General features: G+C 37.3%; 5 protein-coding genes across 7 annotated transcripts; 2 read left to right on the top strand and 3 right to left on the bottom strand.

Annotated features, from left to right (window-relative positions):
* Positions 1–2,126: 2,126 nt before the first annotated feature.
* Positions 2,127–6,121, top strand: ctbs (chitobiase, di-N-acetyl-). Its single transcript, XM_008408032.3, has 7 exons — positions 2,127–2,309; positions 3,532–3,670; positions 3,841–4,049; positions 4,155–4,326; positions 4,417–4,514; positions 5,404–5,568; positions 5,670–6,121. Exons 1-7 carry the CDS (start codon positions 2,196–2,198, stop codon positions 5,865–5,867), a joined length of 1,095 nt encoding a protein of 364 aa, XP_008406254.2. The 5' UTR covers positions 2,127–2,195; the 3' UTR covers positions 5,868–6,121.
* Positions 6,122–6,211: 90 nt separating this feature from the next.
* spata1 (spermatogenesis associated 1) lies at positions 6,212–11,233 on the bottom strand. Of its 2 annotated transcripts, XM_008408031.3 has the most exons (13): positions 10,546–11,233; positions 10,352–10,458; positions 9,481–9,598; positions 9,259–9,312; positions 9,043–9,147; positions 8,781–8,964; positions 8,374–8,527; positions 8,075–8,141; positions 7,865–7,979; positions 7,669–7,794; positions 7,406–7,572; positions 6,513–6,611; positions 6,212–6,381 (listed from the first exon to the last, which is right to left on the bottom strand). In XM_008408031.3, the coding sequence occupies exons 1-13, from the start codon at positions 10,564–10,566 to the stop codon at positions 6,220–6,222; spliced, it is 1,479 nt and encodes a 492-aa protein (XP_008406253.1). In that variant the 5' UTR covers positions 10,567–11,233; the 3' UTR covers positions 6,212–6,219. The 2 variants fall into 2 exon arrangements, with proteins under 2 accessions (XP_008406253.1, XP_008406252.1); XM_008408030.3 differs by having other exon boundaries at positions 8,781–9,147.
* A 110-nt stretch (positions 11,234–11,343) lies between these two features.
* LOC103464152 (guanine nucleotide-binding protein G(I)/G(S)/G(O) subunit gamma-5) lies at positions 11,344–12,830 on the top strand. Of its 2 annotated transcripts, none has more exons than XM_008408033.3 (3): positions 11,344–11,558; positions 11,728–11,864; positions 12,567–12,830. In XM_008408033.3, exons 1-2 carry the CDS (start codon positions 11,478–11,480, stop codon positions 11,851–11,853), a joined length of 207 nt encoding a protein of 68 aa, XP_008406255.1. In that variant the 5' UTR covers positions 11,344–11,477; the 3' UTR covers positions 11,854–11,864; positions 12,567–12,830. The 2 variants fall into 2 exon arrangements, with proteins under 2 accessions (XP_008406255.1, XP_008406256.1); XM_008408034.3 differs by having other exon boundaries at positions 11,728–11,868.
* A 1,438-nt stretch (positions 12,831–14,268) lies between these two features.
* rpf1 (ribosome production factor 1 homolog) lies at positions 14,269–18,815 on the bottom strand. The gene is made up of 9 exons (XM_008408035.3): positions 18,454–18,815; positions 18,244–18,300; positions 18,045–18,125; positions 17,861–17,956; positions 17,371–17,524; positions 16,971–17,053; positions 16,451–16,632; positions 14,965–15,091; positions 14,269–14,775 (listed from the first exon to the last, which is right to left on the bottom strand). Exons 1-9 carry the CDS (start codon positions 18,682–18,684, stop codon positions 14,734–14,736), a joined length of 1,053 nt encoding a protein of 350 aa, XP_008406257.1. The 5' UTR covers positions 18,685–18,815; the 3' UTR covers positions 14,269–14,733.
* An 86-nt stretch (positions 18,816–18,901) lies between these two features.
* Positions 18,902–22,555, bottom strand: LOC103464155 (deoxyribonuclease-2-alpha-like). The gene is made up of 7 exons (XM_008408036.3): positions 22,306–22,555; positions 21,339–21,433; positions 21,092–21,254; positions 20,867–20,948; positions 20,626–20,784; positions 20,343–20,534; positions 18,902–20,233 (listed from the first exon to the last, which is right to left on the bottom strand). Exons 1-7 carry the CDS (start codon positions 22,315–22,317, stop codon positions 19,863–19,865), a joined length of 1,074 nt encoding a protein of 357 aa, XP_008406258.1. The 5' UTR covers positions 22,318–22,555; the 3' UTR covers positions 18,902–19,862.
* Positions 22,556–22,583: the final 28 nt, after the last annotated feature.

Here is a 22,583-nt window from a genome sequence, read left to right as displayed (position 1 = left end):
TCAGAGCAGCTTGATCCCACCTGGTGACTGATTCATGTGTCATAATGTCCTGACCCAGCAATACTTTCACAATCCTGTCATTTGTCTTAAATGACAAGATTGTGAAATTATACGGTTTGCTTTCTACCTGGAATCTAAAAATATTTGAGTAACCTTCATCAGGGGTTCTCCTTAATAAACTGTTTAAGGAGTATCAAACAGAGGATGTATAACAGTACTTGTAGGTAAACTTCAAAAAGATATAAACCCTAACGATTTATCCAAAGAGAAAGATATCTGAAATCAAGCAGTAAGTTGGTGTTTTTGGCTTCCCTGTTCTGTCTCGGATGCCTTGGTGTTATAATCTTTGATTTGCATAGTTGCACTAATTCAAGATTGACTTCTACTTCTATAAAAACACTGTATATGTACATACGTTTGGAAGGTTTTTTAGGCTGTATTGTCATTTATTCATCAAAAGGTAGAGAAATGTAAAGCAGCAAAGAGCACTCAAATGGAAATTTAATACAGGAAAGCTACATCGAAAACTGTAGACTCAGCATGCTGAACCAACCCAATATAAACATATTACAAGAAAGAAAGATTCAATTTATAAATGTCTTTTATGTATATTTCTATTTTTAAATGTCTTCACTGAGAGCAAAGCAGAAAAGAAGTCAAATTCCTTGTTTGTGAGCACAAACCTGGCAAAAAAAGCTGAATCTGATGTGAATTCTGATTTGAATGAAAATGTGTATTTTATCAGTGTTACTGTCTAACATGGGTCAAAAGTCATGATCTGTGGATAGCAGAAGAGTTGGTCAATAACATACTAGATTTCTGATAAATAAAAAATATATAATTAAAATTTTCTCTTTAGAGCTTGTGTAAAATAATCAACTTCAAATTACAGGCCTATAAGAATTAATTATTCTCCCTCACAAATGATTAAGCTTACTTTTCCATTCATGTACAGTCTATGCCGCTTATGCTTGCAGGGTCATCGGGGACTGGTGCCTATCTCCAGTGGTCATTGAGTTAGAAGCAGGGTACACATTGGACAAGTCACACATGTCAAACAACTCACTCATACCTAAGGACAACTTCATGTCATGTTTTTAGACTCTGTACAGGGAGAACATGCAGAAAATCCCCAGCTGGGATTTGAACCCAGGACCTTCTTGCTGCAAGGCAACAGCGCTGCCAACTGCACCGCTTTGCAACGGTGCTTTTAAAAATACTTTCAAATATCCACTATCAAACTTTTATTAAATGGATGAAAAGAAGTGCAACTATATTATATTACAATTCATTGCATTCTATAGGGAAGAAGTTGCTAAACCTGCACAGTGGATTGAACCAAGCTTTCAGTTATCCTTACATTATCTGTTTTTGATATAGTTTCCTATTTAGGTTCACTGCCAGGTGAAGTTTCTTGGATTGTAATTCTTATTACTGAATCAGATGTCACTTGAATATGTCATGCAAGAAACTTAAATTGTCAAACAATATTTTAATAAGTATTTTGCATGGATATGTATATTTTTTTAAACTTGTTGTTATATTGATTATTCAACAAAGCTAAATTCCCATAAGATGAATCAGTACTTTTAAAGTAAACATTCTTATTGTCCACATTAAAATAACTTTTTATGATACATTGTTTAGTCAGGTAATTTGCTCATGTGGCCACCCTGCTTAACCGACATGCCACTTAAAAACTTATTTGCTGAATTTTTAAAACAATTTAACCAAAACAGCCAAACAAGACCTCTACGTGTGCAATAAAAAGAGTTGAAGGCTGCTTTTTTCAGCCAGCTGACTAGCAGTGTGAAGCAACAGGTGAGCGAGGAACAGTGCTGTGTAACTCTATGCTCCATACAGCAAGAGAAAAGAAGTAGGCTATCTTGTTGCATTTGTTATATTTTACTTTTTACTGGTCATTGACTCCCTGCTTATTCATTGTGTAGAAATTTAGAAACAAAGCCCACACAGCTTAAAGTTTGTTTTCAAATCCAGACGTGATAATCAATGTCTCAAATAATCATTGATAGTTAGTGTATGTTTATATAAAGGCTACTGAACATATCGATCTGTCACGATGTTCAATTGACATATTATCGACAGGATGAGTTTTGTCCTATCTCGTACTCCGTACAAAAGTTCACATGATCAGCTAGCTTCAAGCTGCTGCAGTTTCGCTTTGGACTAACACAATGTTGCCGTTTGTTGCGTTTCTGTCGGTTCTGCTGGTAGTGAGCGGCTCCGGCGTGTGTCCCTGTGACAGGCCGGAGCTCTGTCAGCCAATCCGGGGAGAGAGAGAGTTTGAGGTAACGCTGTCGGCGGATTCTGTCAACATATAAAACAAACATACCTCCCGCGAAGTATCATTACTTGCATTGTTTCTGGAATAACAAGTCTGTTTTTCCGAGTTAACCATTATATGACAGAATAAGACTTTTCGAGAATGATGTTCTGAACCAAACCTTTCAGTTAATAATATTATTTAAAGCCTGTAGGTACTAAATTCTCTGCACTGATTTCTGGAGTTCTGTACTTTCAGAAAATGGATTCTTTCTATCAGGGCACCTGAAGCAAAAACCTGCAGGTTATGATGTTCACATTAATAAAACACGACTTTATGCTGCAGCTTGGACAAAACACAGTGACTTGGGTAGTAAACAGCATCCTAATCTCAACAGATCTTGTGAGAAAAGTTGACAGTTTAGTTGCTAAAGTTGTTTTTGAGATGGTGGGTTGTATAAAGTTCCTCTTTTTAAACATCCGTCTTTCTGCATTGCAGCTAACATTGGCTCAGGAATGTGAACTTTTCAACATGTATCGGTGAACACACTGAGTGGTGTAACTCAAGTTTTATCTGATTGTATAGATTCGGTTCAGTGTTTTAAGGTTTCCTGTCTGTCTTGGGTATGGGAAAATGTAACAATTTGCAAAGTTCATTTTTTGTGCCATTGTTGTGAGTCTCTTTCGTTCTTGTATCCTCTCACTGTAAAAATATTTACCATAAAATCTGGTGAATTTATGGTATTCTAATAAAGAATTGTGAATTCAAGAAATATGAGAGGAAGGCACATATGGGATCTTCACATTTAAAATGTCAGAAAGCTCTTAAATGATTTGTTTTGACTCTAAAAACAGACAACATTCACAAGCACGAATAAGGACAAATTCTGAAAAAAAGATAAATTGGTAGAGATAATAACACTAAACTAAAAAATAGTTTTCCATCTAAAAAATACTCAAATTAGATAAAAATATTAAAAAGATGCATTTTAAATGTCAGAATGCAGAATCTTTTTCCATAAGAGTCTTTGGACGGTTTGCTCTTTTTCTTTCAGTGGTTGTAATATTTTGTTTGCTCAGTGTGATATGCTATGTTTTAGATTCATTTGATGCTTTTGCTTGTGCTGCAAAGAGGAATTTTGTTGTGAATTGACACTATATAAATGAATTGAATTGCATTGTATTATTAGTTTTTGTTTGCAAGACACCTCGATCATAATCGTCAATATAACTTGTTTTTGCTTTTAGGTGTTTGTGTTTGATGTGGGCGGAAAGACATGGAAATCCTACAACTGGAGCATGGTGACGACGGTGGCCGCCTTTGGGAGTTATGACGCTGAGCTAATGTGTTTCGCTCACTCCAAAGGAGCGCGAGTTGTCCTCAAAGGTGAATGAGTTTACACCGATTTGCCTTAATAGTCTGCAAAAGTTCATGTTTGTATCGACATTCATTGTTTCGGAGCAGTTTTTTTTTTTCCTTTTTACAAATATGTTTTGATATTTGCTTATTGACGTGTTGTCTTTATCTTTGCATGTCCCTTTGTGATGGCGGCATAGGTGATGTTCATATTCCCTACATTGTGGACAAAGCTAACAGGACCAGATGGATAACGGAGCAGGTCAGTTTGGCCAAGAAGCAGTTCATGGACGGAATTAACATTGACGTTGAGCAAGCAGTGGAAGACGGCTCTCCAGAGTACTACGCTCTGACAGCACTGGTCAATGAGACGACGGAGGCCTTCCACGGGGAAATCCCAGGCTCTCAGGTAGAACAGCAATGGTTCACCAATGTCTGGTGAACCCTTTCCATTTCTATTACCATGAAAAATGGCCAGCTTACCCCTACCGTTTCCTTTTTTTCTGATTTTTAGGTTTCATTTGATGTCGCCTGGTCACCAAAATGTATCGACAAGCGCTGCTATGATTACGTCACCATCGCCAAATCCTGTGACCTGGTGTTTGTGATGTCCTACGATGAGCAGAGCCAGATCACCGGAGACTGCATTGCAATGGCAAATGCCCCATTCAACCAAACTCTAAAAGGTCTCCATGTATAGATGCACATTTAGGATCGAGAACCAATCACCTTGTTAATGTGAACCAAAGGAAATCATTTTTATCTGTCCATTTTAGCCTACGACGACTATTTGGATCTGAAGATTCATTCAAATAAGCTGCTGATGGGAGTGCCATGGTACGGCTATGACTATCCGTGTGTTAACCTTACTCAGGTATGGCAGTATTTAATGACAAGTTGCACACTTTACTTCTGATAACACTCCATATCATCCTGAAAATAAAATCCTAACACTGAAATATGATGGAAACATCGTCATGCTTTGAGTTCACAACTAATGGAATACCTTTCCCTGTGCTGCCACCATGTGGCAGACCACCTACTATTACATGGTTCTGGGCTCACAATTCTGTTTTCAGTCAGCATACTTTACTTCAAAGATCAATCAATAATAATAATTGTCTTTACCACAAGAGAGATCAGTGTAATTATTTACATCAGCACACACATTTCACACTAATATAGTTTAATAGTTAATCAGTGATCTGTTCTAAGTCTCAGTAGGAACATTTGCTGCTAATGATCAACCAATTATGGTGAGGGCTATCAGGCGAGAAATATTTCATAGTACTGTGGCATCCTTTTAAAGCTGCCTTCAGTTAATAACAGAAAATAAAAAATATATAATTTAAAAATGAAGTATTTTATTTCAATCTTGATCTAAAATGTCAAACACTGTACTAGCTCAATATAATCTGATATTTATTATCTAGAAAGTTTTAAATGCATAAATTTTTTTTTAATTTGATTTTATTTAAAATTCTTATTAAAATACAAATTGCATTACACATTAAATAATTTGAGCACTGTTAGTTTTCTTATTATTATTAGTCAACAATAATAATGATAAGACTTGCTCCCTTATATTAATAGGCTTGACTTTCAATCATAGAACACAAAATCACGATATTTTTTCTTAAAAACTGCGGGTGGCGTGGGTTTTACGGTTTCCTTCTTTTTACATCTTGGCATATGCTGCGTAAAACCTGCCTATTAACCAACAAAATAAAACGCTTCTGGTTTTATTTTCTGTTTTATCCAAGGAGGGCATTTGTTACATACCTAAAGTCCCGTTCCGTGGAGCTCCTTGCAGCGATGCAGCGGGAAAACAAAAAACGTACAAATGGATCATGAAGCAGCTCAACAGCCCAACGTCGTCCGGCAGACTGTGGGATGATGAGCAAAAAGCTCCTTACTTCTATTACAAGGTGTCATATTTTTTTACTCCTAAAACAATGCATTCAAACAAACACAGAAAAAAAACGACCTTTTTTTTCTATTTTATTCTTTGTTTCACTGCTTAATTCAGGATGAGACGGGACAGTCCCATCAGGTTTGGTACGACGACCCACAGAGTCTGTTCCCCAAAGCGGACTACGTCATGTCCAAAGGCCTGAGAGGCATCGGCATGTGGAACGGCAACATTTTGGACTACAGCGACGATCCTGTAGCCAGGCAGCAGACTGCGCTGATGTGGAATGCCCTGTTAGGATCCAAACTGGGATGAACTGAGTGCTCCAGCAGGAGGTTCTGACTGAGCTGCTGAGCTCGCTCCCGTTGGTTTCCAAACATCTTCGTTTACAGTGGTAACTGGGCGTGGCCTCTGTTCAGCTTCAGGGATGCTTTTTACTTTAGATGCAATGAATTATGATTCAGTAACAAAGACAATCGTTTTAATCACATTTGCACTGATTTTTTATTACTATTCCAAGAACTGTGATCTTTTTTACTTTGTTCTTTAATAAAGCTTTTACTAATCGATCTAGTGGACTCCCTGGTGCTACATTATCGTAGAAAAAACGCACAGTGTTACCCAGTTATTACAAGTATTAGTTGGCAGGTTAGTTCATGTTTAAAGACTAGGAAGAGCAGTCCTCTTGACGTCGATGAAGAAGCTGCTTTAAACTTGTGCTTTGTCCCATGTTGTGTTTCCAGTCCATCCAGGAAGGACATGACTGATTCTTTTTTTGGGCAAGTTCGGTCTTCAGGTCTCTGAGCTCAGTAGCAGCCTGCTTCCTCAACTTGTAGGAAAAAAAAAACAAACACATTTTGTTTTAAAGTCAATTCCAGATCTGCTTGGCTTTTTATCCAGAACGTATCAGAAATGAAGCCAACCAGTCTCCTGTTTCACTGAGACTGGACTGATTGTTACCTTTGTCTCCGTTATCAGCTTCATCTTGGCATCTTCTACTTTCCTCTTCAGGTTGTCGACCTCATTGCTCTCCTTCATGATCTGGATGATGAGCTCATTCTGAAATATTGCTCTTGGGTTAATTTGTTTACAAATTCATTGTGATGAACAAAAATAATCTGTATGTTTAGTAGCATGCAACAATCCACCTCAGTATATTCTTTGTATAATAAGATATCCTGATCTCCAAAAAGCCACACATAAAGACGACAGGTTTAGTAAAATTACCTGTTTCATCATTTTCTAGTTTGAAAATAAAATCAGGAAGGTGTGTATGTTCAGTATTTTTATAACTGTATAACTGTAGGTTACTTGATGGTGCTATAAAAAGGAATTAGGTGTCTGGAAAATACACAAAATCACCCCTTTAAAACATGTAACGTATATACAGATTTGTTGTACTAAGCAAAAAAAACAGCATCTTAAATTTGTTAAATCTTCCATCAATTTTTATTTGTATAATTTTAACTGCTTACGGTAAATGGCCAGCACTTGTCCAGTGGGGCCCTAAAGCACTTCACCCTTCATTCAGTCATTCCCATGCTGATGGGGGGGTAAGCTATTGGCTAGTAGCCACAGCTGCCCTCTGAACACTGGCAGCAGGCACAATGACTGAGACTGACAGTTGGGGTTTGAACCAGCAACCCACCGACAGCGAGACGAACTCCTAATATGACAACAACTTTCTTTGATATCCTGGACTTCATGCTCCTTAAATGACCATTCGAAGTCACCTGACTAGGTTGTTTTGTGTCGTACTCGGATTAAAGCTGTTAATTTAATTGAATCTCTTCCTAATATGCATGATAATGTTAACTATGTGGCGCAACAAGGCATATGGGATTTTACTGGACCTTCTCGGAGGACCTCCCCTGTCGCCTTGCTTTCTCTCTGGCTTGAAGCTGATGCAGGACTTTGTTGTGAAATAGCTCCAGTTCCTGCCTCAGGCTTCTCAGATGCTCCTCCAATGGTGCTGTGGTCTTCTTGGTTTCAAAATATTTCTTTTTCCAGCTGTCTCGTGCTTTATATTAGTGGAGTAGGGAAAGAAATTGAACAGTTTTTTTCTTTTTTTTGCACCCAGTCTGACTTTGTTTCCACTTAGATGTTGGTATCCCACCTTGGTTCCTGCGGTGTCGGTTCTGAGCCAACAAGTCTTTTCCCTTTCTCAAAAGCTGCTGTCTTGTCCACTCCAGCTGCTTCCTCTCCTCTCTCACCATTTTGATTTCCTCCATTAGTGCCTCTCCTTACAAGTACGAAATATGTTCAACTACCAAGCATAAGAATTTGGCTCAAACAATCTGACCTTTCCTTACTGTTGGAGAGAAAATCTAGTGAAGCAGAAACTGCGTCATTGGAGGCCGAGTCTGGACCTCGGGGTGAAGCTGTGCACTGAACAGGTTGCGACAACATGGCTGGACCTTCCAGCATCTGAAACACCAACAAATTGAGATACAGTATAAATACTGACTGAAACAGAAATGTTTATATATTTTTAAAGAAGTCTCACAACGGCTGCATATTACCCCATTTGTCGCCTTATTTCTGGTGGTCTTCTCTCTGTGTGGATCTTTGCACTTAGAGTTTCCAACACTAAAACATAGAAGTACAGTCACAAAAACAAGATCCTCGTGCATTTTTCTTCTGTAAAGAAAATATATATTCCAAAAATTACAGTTTGCAACTATAGACTCAGCAACAGAAACCTTAATTTTGGGAACATTTTCTGTGGTCTGATGAAACTAAAATTGAAACATTTGGCGATAATGACCGTCGTTACATTTGGAGGAAAAAGATGGAGTCTTGCAAGTGTGACATGTGGTACCTGTCTGTCAGCAAAACGCCTAAACTGTGGTCCTCCAGAGACTCAGCTGCTCCTGAATGTCTGTCTTTGGGTTGATATATTGTCTGTTGGCAGGTCTCCTCTTTGTCTGCTGACCAAATCGTCTGGGCTGAATTAGCTTCACATATCTCTAAAGCTGTAGACATACAAAAAGTAAATGTTTATATTCTTTAAAGAATGCCACTTTATTCATGAGCTAAAACATGTAAAACACTCTATTAGTAGATTATAAAATTAAGTACCGTATTTTTGTTGTTAACCAAACTATGTCATCTAACAAACCTAAAAATGAACATTGCAGCCAAATTAATGTGTTTATACAGTTTATACAGTACACCTGTATACACTCTTGTTGACAATATGCTATGAATGACTGACTGCTTTAATACCTTTTCTAAGTGCTATCATCTTTAGGACCCTTTGATTCTGAGGTTTCCCTGCACAGCTCTCCGGTTCTGTTCTCCTGATGAAGCCTGGAGCTTCATCCTCTGAGGACGAGCTGCAGCTGCTTTCCTCTTCTTCATCCTCATGTTCCTCTTCCAGCACAGAGACAGGAACTGGTTGCTGGGAACACTGGGGGATGTGGGGGAATTTAATGGCCTTCTTTGTCCCTGTTGCCACGCTGCACATCTTGGGAGGGTGGAGACAGACCTGTTGCTCTGGGGAGCTGCTGCTGGAATCCACAGTGAAGGACTGAGAGCAGAAAGTGCCGTCTGCCTCTCCTGTGGGCAGAAGGTACAGCTCCGGCTGAGCCGCCTGCCGACAGGTTACAACGGCTCATTTCGGGGACCGAGCAAACGCAGTTATTTCAAGTAAGAAACCAACAAACTTATCAGGATGTAAATAAGACGCGTGGACTCGACGTACATACGGTGGGGCGAATGCTTTCACCTTCAGATTTGTCTCCTGTTTGCCTTTGACCTGTAAAAAAAAACAAGAATTACAGTGTGAGAAGCGCAGCAGTAAAGCTGCTACGCTCCCCATTCACAGCCTTTATAGCCTTCAGTGTATTCATTCTGAATAGGGCACTGTCTGCACAGTGGAACGATCAGCCCTACAAAAGGCCTCTTAACTGTCAGCTGCACTCACCAGCGCCAGACTACGGCCCACGCATTTCAGGAAGGAGAATTTATGGATGCTCCTCTCGGTGCCAAGCAGAGCAGCCAGCTCACCCCTCAGAGTCTGCAGGGTGGTTTCAGGATAAACCCTAATGTCACCAGGAACGACGACACAATATGTGCACCAGTCAGGGGTTTAGTAAAATTGTTAAATCATGGCTGAGTTGAACTAATGTTTTAGCAGTTTTACATAGGCTAATATTGACTGGTTAATAGTTAATAATAAAAACTATTATTGTCATGGCAACACCAAATTGAGGTCTACTGTTTTGTTGCGTCGTATTCTTTTTTTTTCATGCTGTAAATGACAGCAAAGATCAACTTAACAATAGTATAAATGTTTTGTTTTAAAATAAAGTCAATATTACACTCATTAACAACATATTAAAATTTTTCTCTAATTTCCAAGTTATCAGAAAATTTATATTTTAATTACCTTAAATCTTTTTTTTTTACTAACTGAACTTAAATAAATGTAGCATATTGAACATCTGAAATGCACGTGAAAGTTTGTTGTTTTTAATTATTATTTCTGTAATTAACAGAGCAGTGTAAAGGCATACAAATCGCTTGATGTTTTTTTATATTTTTGTTCTAATTAAAACTTCTATATATTTTACTAAAATTTAAGGTGAATCCACATCACTATAACAGAGCACTTTATAGTCCGGTAAGCAAAATCCCACTAAATGCCTTAAAACTTGTTCTGCTATAAAATATGAACCAGTTCAATAAATACTTCTGCAAGGAGCTATATATGGCTTCAATAATCACACCTCTGTTTGATACAAACTGTTATCATTTGATTGATAATAGAAATACAATATTTCAAGCACTTTTACCTGATGAAGCCGGCAGAAACAAAGCTCTCTGTAGCTTCAGCTGGGACTTTATTGAGTTTCATGTCCCACTGATCAGCTGGCACGAACAGCACATGGAGCTCCAAAATCTACACATAAATAAAAGGAACAATGAAGTTTACAGCCACTGACATCTGCTTACATTTTTATATAATGTCAAGAGATTTAGCATTTACCTTCCTGCTGGCCGGTCTCATGCTGTCCTCTGTAAATCTCACTGATTCCCAAGACAACTACATTATCAGACTGGTTCAGAAAAAGAATCGCAGTAAAATACTGAACTATAGAAATCTAGGAGTATTTGCTACGAAAGAGTTGTGTTTGCGTGCGCTGTGACAGCTCCAGACTGCCAGGAAACAACCTGCTGCAATTAAACACACTCAGCCATCCAACTGTGTTACTTTTATGAGAGTGCCAGCCCTGGATGCTCGGTATGACAGAGCAGCGTGTGAAAAAAAACAACAATTAGGAACATATAAGATGAAAGAGTTCCCTTAATTTTCAAATAATACAATTTTGTAATGGTTTTTATTTAATCCTTGCACTTTTGAATCAGTAAATGCATCTTCACCACTAGGGGACTCAGATTTTTTTGTAATTCCAATATTTAAATACTGTGGGATTGAGCATTACTTTGCAAACTGTTTCTTATAAAACGTTCAAATATGAATCGTTTTGTAATTAAAAGCAATATTTAGAGCAGATTTTATGTTATGTAACGCTTATCATTATGTGTAATATAGCAAAACTAACTCTACTAATATTCAATCTACAGGGATTTTAAACATAAAGTTAACATAAAGCATGACAAATTTTATTCCACTAATATTTGTTAAAAAACCAAAACTGTCAAACATGGAATACACCAAGTATATATGTTTAATTTAAAATCACCAGATAAGTAGTACAGTGAAAACATCTGAAAACGCACATTATTTCCAGACAACACGTGAATGCAGCAATAGCGGGCACGCCTTTAAAAAAACCGGAAGCTTATTCCTTTGGAAGAAGAAAAAGAGTTAGCTTTGTAGCTACTAGCGTCGACTAGCTTGCGTAAACTTTTCCACACTTATTATTTTGAATATCGTAGCCATTCCAGATCGCAGTTATGCCGGGACCATCCAACATTGTCGCTATGAAGAAAGTTGTTCAACAATTGCGCTTTGAAGCGGGTATAAACAGAGTTAAGGTAAGTTTTATACATTTTATCGCTCTTAGGGCGTGTGTCTTTCTCGGTCATTTCGGTGTTTCTGTAATGTAGCCGTTTTTGTCGAAGTGGTCTGGGTTGTGGTGAGGTTTCGGGAGCTCTATTTGTTTAGCATAAACAGTTTATTACATTTTAAACTTGTTTTCTCCAGGTCTCGCAGGCCGCAGCGGACCTCCAGCAGTTTTGCCTCCAGAACGCCCAGCAGGACCCCCTGCTCACCGGCATGTCTTCCAGCAACAACCCGTTCAGACCGCAGAAAGTCTGCTCCTTCCTATAGTACTGACCACTGTGAGTACGAACATATACTTTATCAGCTCAGGATTTTCAATGGACGCTCACAGGAGCTGATTTTATGGCAGCCAGTTGTATTACTGTTAGTTTTGATTCAAGCAAAAACTTCCTCTAAGCCGCTTTAAAGAGTCAACGCTTTCTTTTTGGCATCCCTTCTTTTTTTAATAAACCACATAATTAATACTATTAAAAGTTTTTGTATTTACAAATGTCTTTCGATTTTTTATAATTCTTAAGATTTTTACTATTTTCATTTTCTGTGTTGCACTTTGGTTCAGCTTTGTTTTTAAAGTGGCATTGATATAAAAGGGTTAAAATAATTAAAAAAAAACTTTTATAAATTATGTTTAATTTATAAAATTAAAGTATCAAATCCATGTTGAATGAGTTTTTCTGAAATGCCAAGTTATTTATTAATAAATCTTTTGAAATTAACTACTTTTACCAAAATACTGGACCTGAAAAGGTAGATGAGCTATTTAAGACTATAAATAAAATATGAAGACTAGCATTATGTACAAAACTAAATAAAAAGGTAGTCTACCTTTGGAGGATTTTAAAACAGATGCCAAAATGTGTGATGGTGCTCCATTTAGTTATCTCTTAGAAGGGTTAATCCATTTGAAGTTTATTTAGAGTGCTTGCTATGTGTCTCTTTTAAACATTGTATGTTTGACTAATATGTTGTTTTTTCTCCAGGTTTTGGATTACATGCCTAATTTGGGGTGAGCTGCAGAATCCTGCAAAATGGACTGGAATCGTCTCAGGAGTCTTTGGGAATTTGGGCCAGGAATTTTAACTTGAGCCTTTTTAAACTTTAACCTTCCTTTAAAAATAAATTACACATTTTCCTTCTTGGGTGCATTAGAAATGCCTCAGCCTTCCTGCGTAGAACTAACACATGTGCCTTATAAAATGTAAATGTTTCTTGCCTCAATAAAACGGAACTATTTCCACATTTTAGACGTACAGCTTCATGTTCTGTTTTTCTCATTATCTTAAACCTTTTATCCAACTCGAAGCTCTTGTACAAAACAGACAACCTAAACCTTAAAGCGAGTTGTTCTTGCAAATACATCTTGATGCCATTTACATGGTAGATCTTCTAATGAGATGTTTACTAGGGGTAAAACTGGCTTGTCTGTGATCTATTCTATGAAGTCATATTGGAGAAAATACTTAGAAAATAAACTCCGGGCCAGTTACTGCAGCAATATGAACCTAACCAATTTTCTGGAATAGCCCAGTGTCAAAGCTTTTATCCCTCACTTGGAACTTGAAGCCGTTGTTCGATGTCCTCATTTGTCAGACTTTGAAGACAAATACTTCTTTAGAACTGCAAGTCCTGGTGAGATGTTATCACTATCCTGTCAGTTACACTGAAAGACGCTGCATGAATCCTCAAGGTGAAGATAATTCATCATGCTCAGACTTGTTTTAGAAACTTCCCTTAAAGTGGAGGGTTTTTCTGTTCATTGTGACTCAGTCTAAATTATTAGTTTAATCTGCATTTCTATCTACATCTTTGCTGCTTTTTCTTCCATGTTATAAAAGATGTTAATACATAACCTTTAAATGAAGTCATGCTGATAAATGTAAATGTCTAATACTACTGAAGCCTCCCCCTTTCTCCCTTTCAAAGTAACTTTCAATTTTATCTTTGCTAAGTTTTAGTATTTATCACTTTGCTCAATGTTTTTTTTTTTTTTTTGCAACACTTGTAATGTGTTAATGACCAAATCTTTAATGTTGGCACGTCAAGTTTGAACCACAATTTAACTTATAAAAACACGGACATCAAATTTTCTTCAACTTAGTTAATTTGATGCATTCAAATCCATGCAGAAAACATGGGATTTTAGCCCTGCTAGTATTTTTAGAATATAAATAAATTTAATAGTTTAATTATACTAATTTTATCTCCCAAAGATGGATAAATATCTGCTTCTGGTACATTGTAGCACACCTGTAAAATGTTTTAAAGGATAAAACTGCGATGGCTAAAAAATTATCCACATAGGTTAGTAGTTAAAGGGGTAAAATATCTTTCATAAATTCAACCTTAGCAAGTACAAACCTGAAATTATTCCATGGCTGAACAATGAAAAGCACAACAACTGAGTATACAGGAGGAGAAAAGCGTGACAGGTTTGGGAATTGTCAACTAATGAAGTTGTCGAGCTGAAAAAGACAAACATTGTATATGCTACCTTTATCTACATGATCTTAATCCGAAACAAGACCCAACCAACTGAAATGAGTTTCCCTGGTTTGGTGGAGGATGAGTATATATAAAATGTTGAGCCTTATTTAGTCCATAGAGCAACACCAAACTTTTCTGTGCTCTCTGTCCCAGAGCACCGTAACTGATTATTTTCCTTTACAGACCTTCAGAACAGACTGAATTATTGAAAGTTTATTTTGTGTCAAAATTCCTGTTTCTAAGGTTAAAACAAACCCTCTTTCAATAAAATATAACTTGTACTTTTTACATGGTTAAACTTGAAAATGTGTCAATCTTGACCCAGACAAACATGAAGGTTAAAAAAGATGCACATTTTGTGTTGACTTTATCACTCAGAGGCGAGTCTGAAGCAATGAATACGTCTCCTACTTTCTCTCACTTTAGCTCAACTCTCTGCAGTCTGAAACTCATCTTCAGGTAATAACTAAAGAAAAGAATATAATAACATGTTTATACATAGACTGTTACCAGACAACATAGCATCACCTCATCACTGAGAGCTGCATCTGGATCTTTGTACAGCTAACACGGGTTTCCTTCAAAAAGAATCAGAGACTCTATGAAGCATAAATATTTGCAGGACGTTAGGCTGGGATCTTCTCTGACCAATAAACCTCCAACTTAAAGCTGGAACTTCCGTCTGCAGGCATCCATCTCGTGGCGCTGAAAGATGAAAATATGTTTGTGTCAAAGTAAGAAATAAAACCGCTGACGTGTTCTCCAGGTAGCATCTCATTAAAATCCTGAAATGCCATAATAGACTGTAGTAACAGATGAGCCGATTTAAGCAAACAAATCCAGTTGGCATGAAAAAGTCAATTAAAGCTCCTATTTTTAATTAAACAGACTCACCTTCAGCACCCATTCGTACTCTCCATACTTGGAGTCGAACGTGCCCTTCTGCAGAGATCGGAGTTTCAGAGTGAAGCGAGGTCCCAGCTCCTGAATACCAACTTTCTTCTCGTTCTTGAAGATATACCTTACAGAAATACCGTAATTAATTTATTTGACCTCATTTAAAATAAATTATGCAATTTGACCTTGACTCCAGTTTTTTTAATCTATGGTCATTTTACTTATTGATAGGTAAAATAAACTCCAGCCCTGAAAGTCATGAAAAGAGAGACAACCTAATGTGTGTAAAGACTTTCCTAAAGGACCTTCACCCACATCTAACTTTGAAAAGTCTCACTCTAAAGTCTTTTGGGAAGTAAGAAAATATGCTAAAGCCAGGACCAAATTCACTAAGTGTCAGCAATAAAGATTTTGACCTGATTAATGACATCTACTAAAAAAAAGAAAAAAAAAAAGATAATTTCTTCTCACAAAAACAAAAGATCTTGTGAATATGATGGCGGAACTGGTCAAGAGATTCTCTTGGTTTTATTCCAACATGGCTCAAAGGCCACTCAGAGAGGAAGAAACAATTACTCTAAAAGCAACATAAAAAGGTTTGTCAATGCACAAGAGGACAAAAACATTCGTATTTGAAGACATGTCCTGTCCTCTGAAATGGAAGCATTATAATTGTTGCATTTGGAGGATAAAGGATGAGGCTTTCAAGCCCGAGGACACCAAACCGCGGAGTGCAGTGGTGGCAGCATCATGACTTGGTGTTTTTCAGCCAGTGGGACTGGTGAACGTCACAAAAGCAAAAATATTGAAGCAGCGTCTCAGAAAGGAACGTGTTGAGTTGTGAAATGTCCACATCAATCCCAGAATAAAAAAAAAGAAAGACCTTGTGAAGATGCAGGTCAGAGAATGTCACCATTCATGTCGTGTATCAACATGAGCTACAAGTCCACTCTGTACTCCAAAAGGAGATGAAGTAATGACTCAACCACTAACTTCTGAGAAAAAAAGGGGGCGCCTGCAAGCCTGAGAACACCATCCCAACTTTGAAATGGATGGATGGCTGCATCATGGTGTGTGGTTATTTTTCAAGCAGGAAGGACTGGTGCAATTCACAAAATTAATATAAAAAAACATAATGCGGAAAAGCATAATCTGAAGACAGTCAGCAAGGTAAAGACTGGAAGCAAGGAAGGAAACAAAATATTTGCCCAAATCATGGGGTTTAAAATGCTACCCCACAAAATACATCTGAATTTGAAGGAAGCTTAAAATCATTTATTATCAATAATTCTTGGATTTAGCAAGCTTAATTATAATTTAGTAATTATAATATGTCCTCCTAAGTGACATACAGAAAAATCTCTATGAATTATCGACATATAAGATTTTGTGTTACTTATATGCACATAAAAAGGGAAGGAAAAAAAAAGAAAGCATTCCTGTAAATGGAAGGATGTCTTCCTGATCAAGCTTGAACATTTACCTGTGGAATCTGAAAAAGATGAAGTCTCTCTGGTTGTGGAAGGTGGCGACCTGTCGACCCACAAACTGAGGGTTCTGTGGGAACAGAGCGGCGAACAGACGACCGATGCTGTGTCCGAGGCGGGTGGTGAAGTTGTTGAGAATCACCTCTGGATAGTGTTCGGTTGGCTCTTTACCTCGTCTCTGAAAACAGGAATCAGGACAGCGATGCATCAGTATGAGTGCGGAGGTTTGTCTTCAGCTACTAGAAGAAATGGGATTTAACTTGGAAAAGAGCGACTGACTGACAGATAGATGCATTGGAAGGTTGATGGATCAATGGCAGATTTAATCAGTTGGACAGATAAAAACTACTAAAATCAAATATTTTTCCATAATTATCCAGGGATGGAAACTACTTGAATGAAATTCTAGCCTATTCTGAATCTGTGTAGGAAACCCGATGCGGGTTTTGGGAGATGAGAATTCAGATTTGTACCCCCAAAAGGCATTAATATTAGGGATACATTTATTTGACATGCCTTTAACTCTTTTCTTAGTCGAACACTGCTGACTTTGAAATGCGCAGTTGGCCCATTAGGAAGGTGACAGAGAACCAAACCATCTGAAAATGACTGTTAAGGATCCAGACATTAGACAAAATAGAAATGAAACAAAAAAAAAAAAAAACAACACTTTATGCCAGTCTGCTTTGGGTTTCTTGCAATCACAGAACCCAGATGGTAACATTTCTATAAATATTCATTCTAGTAAAGTCTTTGAGCTTGGATTCTTTGGACACATATATTGTGATGAGGATACATTTAGAACAGTTTGTGTAGCCAGAGGCGTAACAGTCAACGATTCAAGTGGGAACAAAAACTGAATGCATCTAAACAAATTTCCTCATGTCATCAGAAGCGCTTTTTGAAGTCAGGATACTGGGCACTAGGCGATCCTGGTTGATGACCATCATGTATGTGAAGTCCCTGGCAACACACTGGGGAATGATCCTCTTTAGGGCGAGGCCTCTTCTGTAGTAAACATGGGCGTTTGGGATGACGCTGGCCAGCTGCTCGCAAAACCTCACTGTTCTCTGCAAGACACAAATGGCACAGCTAATGAGGTTGACGTTTATGATTCTGAAATTTCAACTACATGACCTAAATTTGACAGTAATTTCTATCTTTAATCAAAAGGGTTACATTCTACATAAATAAAATACTGCTGTCTCATTCTTCAACATTAATTTCACTATGCAACCTTACAGATGACATGACATCACATATATCGTTTCTTTTTTTAAAACTAGCTCTGAATTAAAATAGCAAATAATCCCAAAACTACTAATGGCTTGTAATAAAAAATAATAATAATAAAAAAAACTCCATTCAAAACTAGTAAAACTCTTACAACAACCGCAGCCACTCACCCCTCTGGGTCTGTCTGATGTAGTGATGAGCACTTTGGGATTTGTCAACCCGTTGAAATATGCTGAAAATTCATCAGTTCCCTCATCAAAAGCAACCTGGTGATGAGCAAAAATGAACAAAACAAAGAACGTTTGTTAAAATAAACACATACATATAGAAAGACCAAAACAACAAAATCCAAACCTCTTCGTCTTCTGGATCAACTGTTGTCTCATCAAACACTCTCTGGTTTTCTATCGTTTTGGGGACTTCCTTTGGTGGCGCCTAAGTTGGAAATAGATTAACATGGAGCGAATGACTGGTATGAAAAAATAAACAAGAATGCACTCACTTGGATTATAACAGCATGAAAGAAAGGGGGAAAAAAACAATAAACACTCACCTTGTCACCTAATGCTTCCCTTTCTTTTCTCCTCTTTTTCTTCAGTTGAAGTTTTTGCTAAAAGTCAGAAATATCTATGTTATTTTCAACACTCCATTTTAATAGGTGGATGTGTTAACAGTATGATATGCTCTGGGTGTCTTTTCAAATAAAGAAGCTTTAACACTTCTGTAGTACAGAGGACAGTTTGACCCTGAAGGCTCCGTTTACCTTCCTCTTCTCCTGCTTGAACTTCATGAACATGAGGTGTCTCCGCTGTTTGTTCTTGATCTCGGAGACGCTGAACGCGGGGGGAAACGCAGTCGTCGGATCGGCCTGGTTCTCCGCGGCGCTGCTCTCTTCCTTCACCTCCGTGTTTTTAACCTTCGTCTTTGCTTTCATTGACTTCTTCTTCTTCTTGCTCTTGCTGCCCTGATCCGTGGGAACTTCTGTAATATCCATCTTTCGTATGTCAGCGGTCTGTTTTGAGTTATTGTCTCACGTGTTTACAGGGTGTCTGTTCGACTGCGTTCACTTCCTGGAATGAGAGGTGAGTAGATTAAACTTTAGCGATAAAAGAGGGAGACCTCTAGTGGTGAGGAGGTGTACTGCCTTTCTCACTCAGCGCTGTTGAGAAGGTCTGAAAACCTTATGCAAAACAGCCACATTTTAATGACGAGCATTTGATTTCATTTGTGATAATTACGAGATAGTTTGAGGCATAATGATGAAATGAAAAAGTCACACATTTGACTGTTAAATTTATCATTTTGACTTTTAATGTCACAATTCAGACTTTCAAAATTATATACTGAGCTCCAAAATTATAGTGTCAGTTTTCAAGTCATAATTTTGACATGAAAGTCATGATCAAACAATAAAAACTCTTAATTCATATATTTAAAGTACGAATTCTGATCATTTTGATCTGTAATATAAAATCTTTCATATAATAGTTAATAACACATTAATCTAAATGCAGCTGTGCAACTATTGTTTAAATAAAATCCCCAAACATGGAAATCGCTTTTAAAAAAGTAGATCCTCCATTATAAAGTCAATATCATACTTCCTTTAATATTATTGCTCTTAATTCTGCAGAGTTATTTTTGGATCAACATGTTTAATGTCCTGCAATTAATTTTAGGCTTTAAATAATACAACATTACAAAAAAAATCTTATGAAACAACAGCATTTGAATGACATACATTAGATGTGATTACATACTTTTTTGTAAATAGCCGGATGAAGAATCTACTGGTCCTCTCTTTCATCTCCAGTTTGTCTTTACAATATAGCATACTGCACAAATATCTTATTGCTTGTTACACTATAAAGAGACAAAACCATAATATTCATATAAATAAATATTGAATTCTTAGTAAGCAAACATAATTACCCTGTCATTATCCCCCAATTATATTTAGTAAAATCCATGTCTTTCTTCAGACTCCCATTAAAACCATTTCAGATTCTGGTGACACAAAAAGAAATACAAAAAAGTATTGTAAAAATTAGAACATAAGTGAGTTCTAAGTGATCTCATACATTCTTACATCTATTTCACACAAGTCACTTGCTCCCCTGGTGTAACAATGCGCATTTGTGAAAAACAGTTCATTTTCATGATTGTCAGCCTTTACAGTTCTCTCTTTTGACCCTTGAAATGAGACTTTTTACATGGTTCATGGTCTGAGAAAAGTGACCTGAAAGCTTGTCCCACTCGTGGATCTTCAGTGCAGATTGCTCCTCCTCCTCTGCTCATCTGACTGACCTCCCTGTTCATATCAGAGATGCAGGTCCAGCCACCGTCTGAAGTCACACACCACTTGGAGTGATCCACGGTGTCACTGACGGCCTTCCTCTTCTGCAGCTCCACTTCCTTTACGTTGTAGACATGATGACTGAGCATTGAGCTGCAGTTGGAGGATAGAGGTTTACTCAGCTTCCCCCAGCTCTTCACAAAAAGATCCTTGGACACTTCGTTCACTATGAGACCAGAGTAAAGGTCTAGGATGTAACAGAACATAGATCATTATCAGTTTTAGGCAACAAACTTCAGAAGTTTTCTTAATTAAAAAAAAAAAAAAACATTTCATGGATCAGTGTCAAAACTCACCATCTTTAAATCGTGAGTATTTTGCAAAGCTGGTGAAAGTGCTCCCTGCTGCTGATTTCAGCCTCTCCACACTAAACCAGGGCTTTTGTTTTGGGTAGCAGCTTCTCTGTGCAACACAACGCAGCTCCTCAGGAAAAGTTTTTGGAATTTCAGAGTCAAATGAATAGGCATGGATGTACTTCAGCTGCAGGCCTGATGATTTAAATGGCATAATTTAAAAGATTTTAATACTTTTTTTTTTTAATCTAGTGTGCAACTCCAGGAAGCTTCTCCAGTAACTTACCTATTTCTTTAAACTGCTGGTAGGGGAAAGTAACACAAAGAAATGTTTGAGCATTTGCGTTTCCACTGCTTGGCCAGAACTCTGTACTGCGATATGTTGGAAATTTGGGTGTGCTGTGTGAAAGCCAAAGTCCAAAGTGGTGATCCAACATCACAACCCCTGAAGGAAATAAAATCAATGAGTTAATTTGACAGCCTACCTGGACTTTGTGTGCAATTTGGTTGAAAAGTATTGGGCCCACCTTTACTGTGACCGAATGATGAAGGAGCAGAGTATGGATTTGGAGGCTGATCATTGTAGAGCATGTATCCAAACCCTTCCGTCTGACCATTAATTAAGAGTAGAGAAATAAAAATATATCCTTTAAAAGCTGATTTTACACATTGTTTTATTTATTTATTTATTTATTTATTTATTTATTTATTTATTTATTTATTTATTTATTTATTTTTTAATAAAATCTCACCTTTTTGGTGTAGAAGTCAAGAAGAGGTTTCAGTGTTTTTCCTAGAAAGCCAGTTTCACTGTCGATTTTCTCCTTGCTGAGTTTCCACCCACCGGTGCTCTCATCCATGTACAAATACGACAGTCCACCATCTTTCACATTAGGCAGTTTATACACGATATACCTAATGGTGAAGATGTGAATAGTTGATCATTTATTCAGCTTAAGCTCAATAGAGGTAAGAATATTGCCAGAAATCTTCACCGACCAGTCAACAGCCTCTCCTCTGTCATTCCTGCACTTCACATCTGAGTAACACGCTTTAAAAAGAAGTCCGATACTGAGGAGGAATCCAATGAGAGCCTGAAACAATTAAAACAATCATAATTACAAAAAGGAAATATGTAGGCTTGATTACATAAACTCAGGGTTAGTTGTGGTGATTAAGCTGCTTACTAAGATGTAACATACAGAGATTTTTTTTTTTAGAAGACACCACAACTTTTGAGACAGACATTGGATCAAACTTATAGTCAAGATTTTATACACAAATTATGTGGAATCTTAAAGTCTCAAATCTGACATTTTAACATTTAATTACTAGTTTTGACTGATATGAAATAGTATTTTAGCACCAGCAAGGTGATTCGCAAGAGTGATTAACTGGAAACTTGGCATGAAGTAGATGATAGATTGAAAAGCCGATGCACTGTGTTTTGCATAAATACTACAGCGCAACTCCTGAATAATAACTAAGGCTTTAACCACATCATGTCATAAGTCAAACTCTTTAGTTATTCCTTTATTTATATGTTGTCTTAAGGAGTTATGGAGCAGCCTTTTGCAAAAATGCAAGATTGTTGTTCTCATTGTTGTTCTCAACCTAAATTTGGGTTTAAAATCTTTTAAGCATGTTCTGGCTTCCTATAAAATGCACTTCCTGGACTAACAAAACTGAGTGATGCACCACAACTACTTCACTTCACAAGAACAAGTCAAACTCACAGTTGAAATATATTTAGAACATCAATATATGTAGCTATCATACTACTTTCACTTTGCGAGTTCTCATTCATTCACCAAACTTGCAAACAGTCCAATAATATTAAAGAAATAGAGTTAAAACTATCCTTTGTTTCAAAGGTCTGTTCTTTATATTAAACGATAGTATTTACTCTACTTCAGACAACAAATTTGTTATTATTCTCTTTAAAATATTCAAACATATCACTTACGTGCGCTGTCATCTTCACTCGCCTTTAAACTAGACTACAAACCTGTTTGAAAAAGCTGCTGTGTCACACATCAGCGTAAAAAGGAAACTCACGCCCACGACTCGCCTTCATGTTTCAGCTGCTTCCTTGTTGCTCAAACCAGAACAGTGAAAGAAACATTGTTACCTTCATGCTTTGACAATCTGAATTGCTCCACACCTGCTGACACTTCCATTCTGTTTCAACATCTAGGAGCCAAAGTTTAGTGCAACTCTCACTTAGCATCTTCTGCACATTCA

The sequence above is a fragment of the Poecilia reticulata genome, chromosome 4, assembly GCF_904066995.2.
Source record: "Poecilia reticulata chromosome 4, P_reticulata-male-v2, whole genome shotgun sequence".
NCBI lineage: Eukaryota > Metazoa > Chordata > Actinopteri > Cyprinodontiformes > Poeciliidae > Poecilia > Poecilia reticulata.
This window is presented reverse-complemented; position numbering and strand designations above follow the sequence as displayed.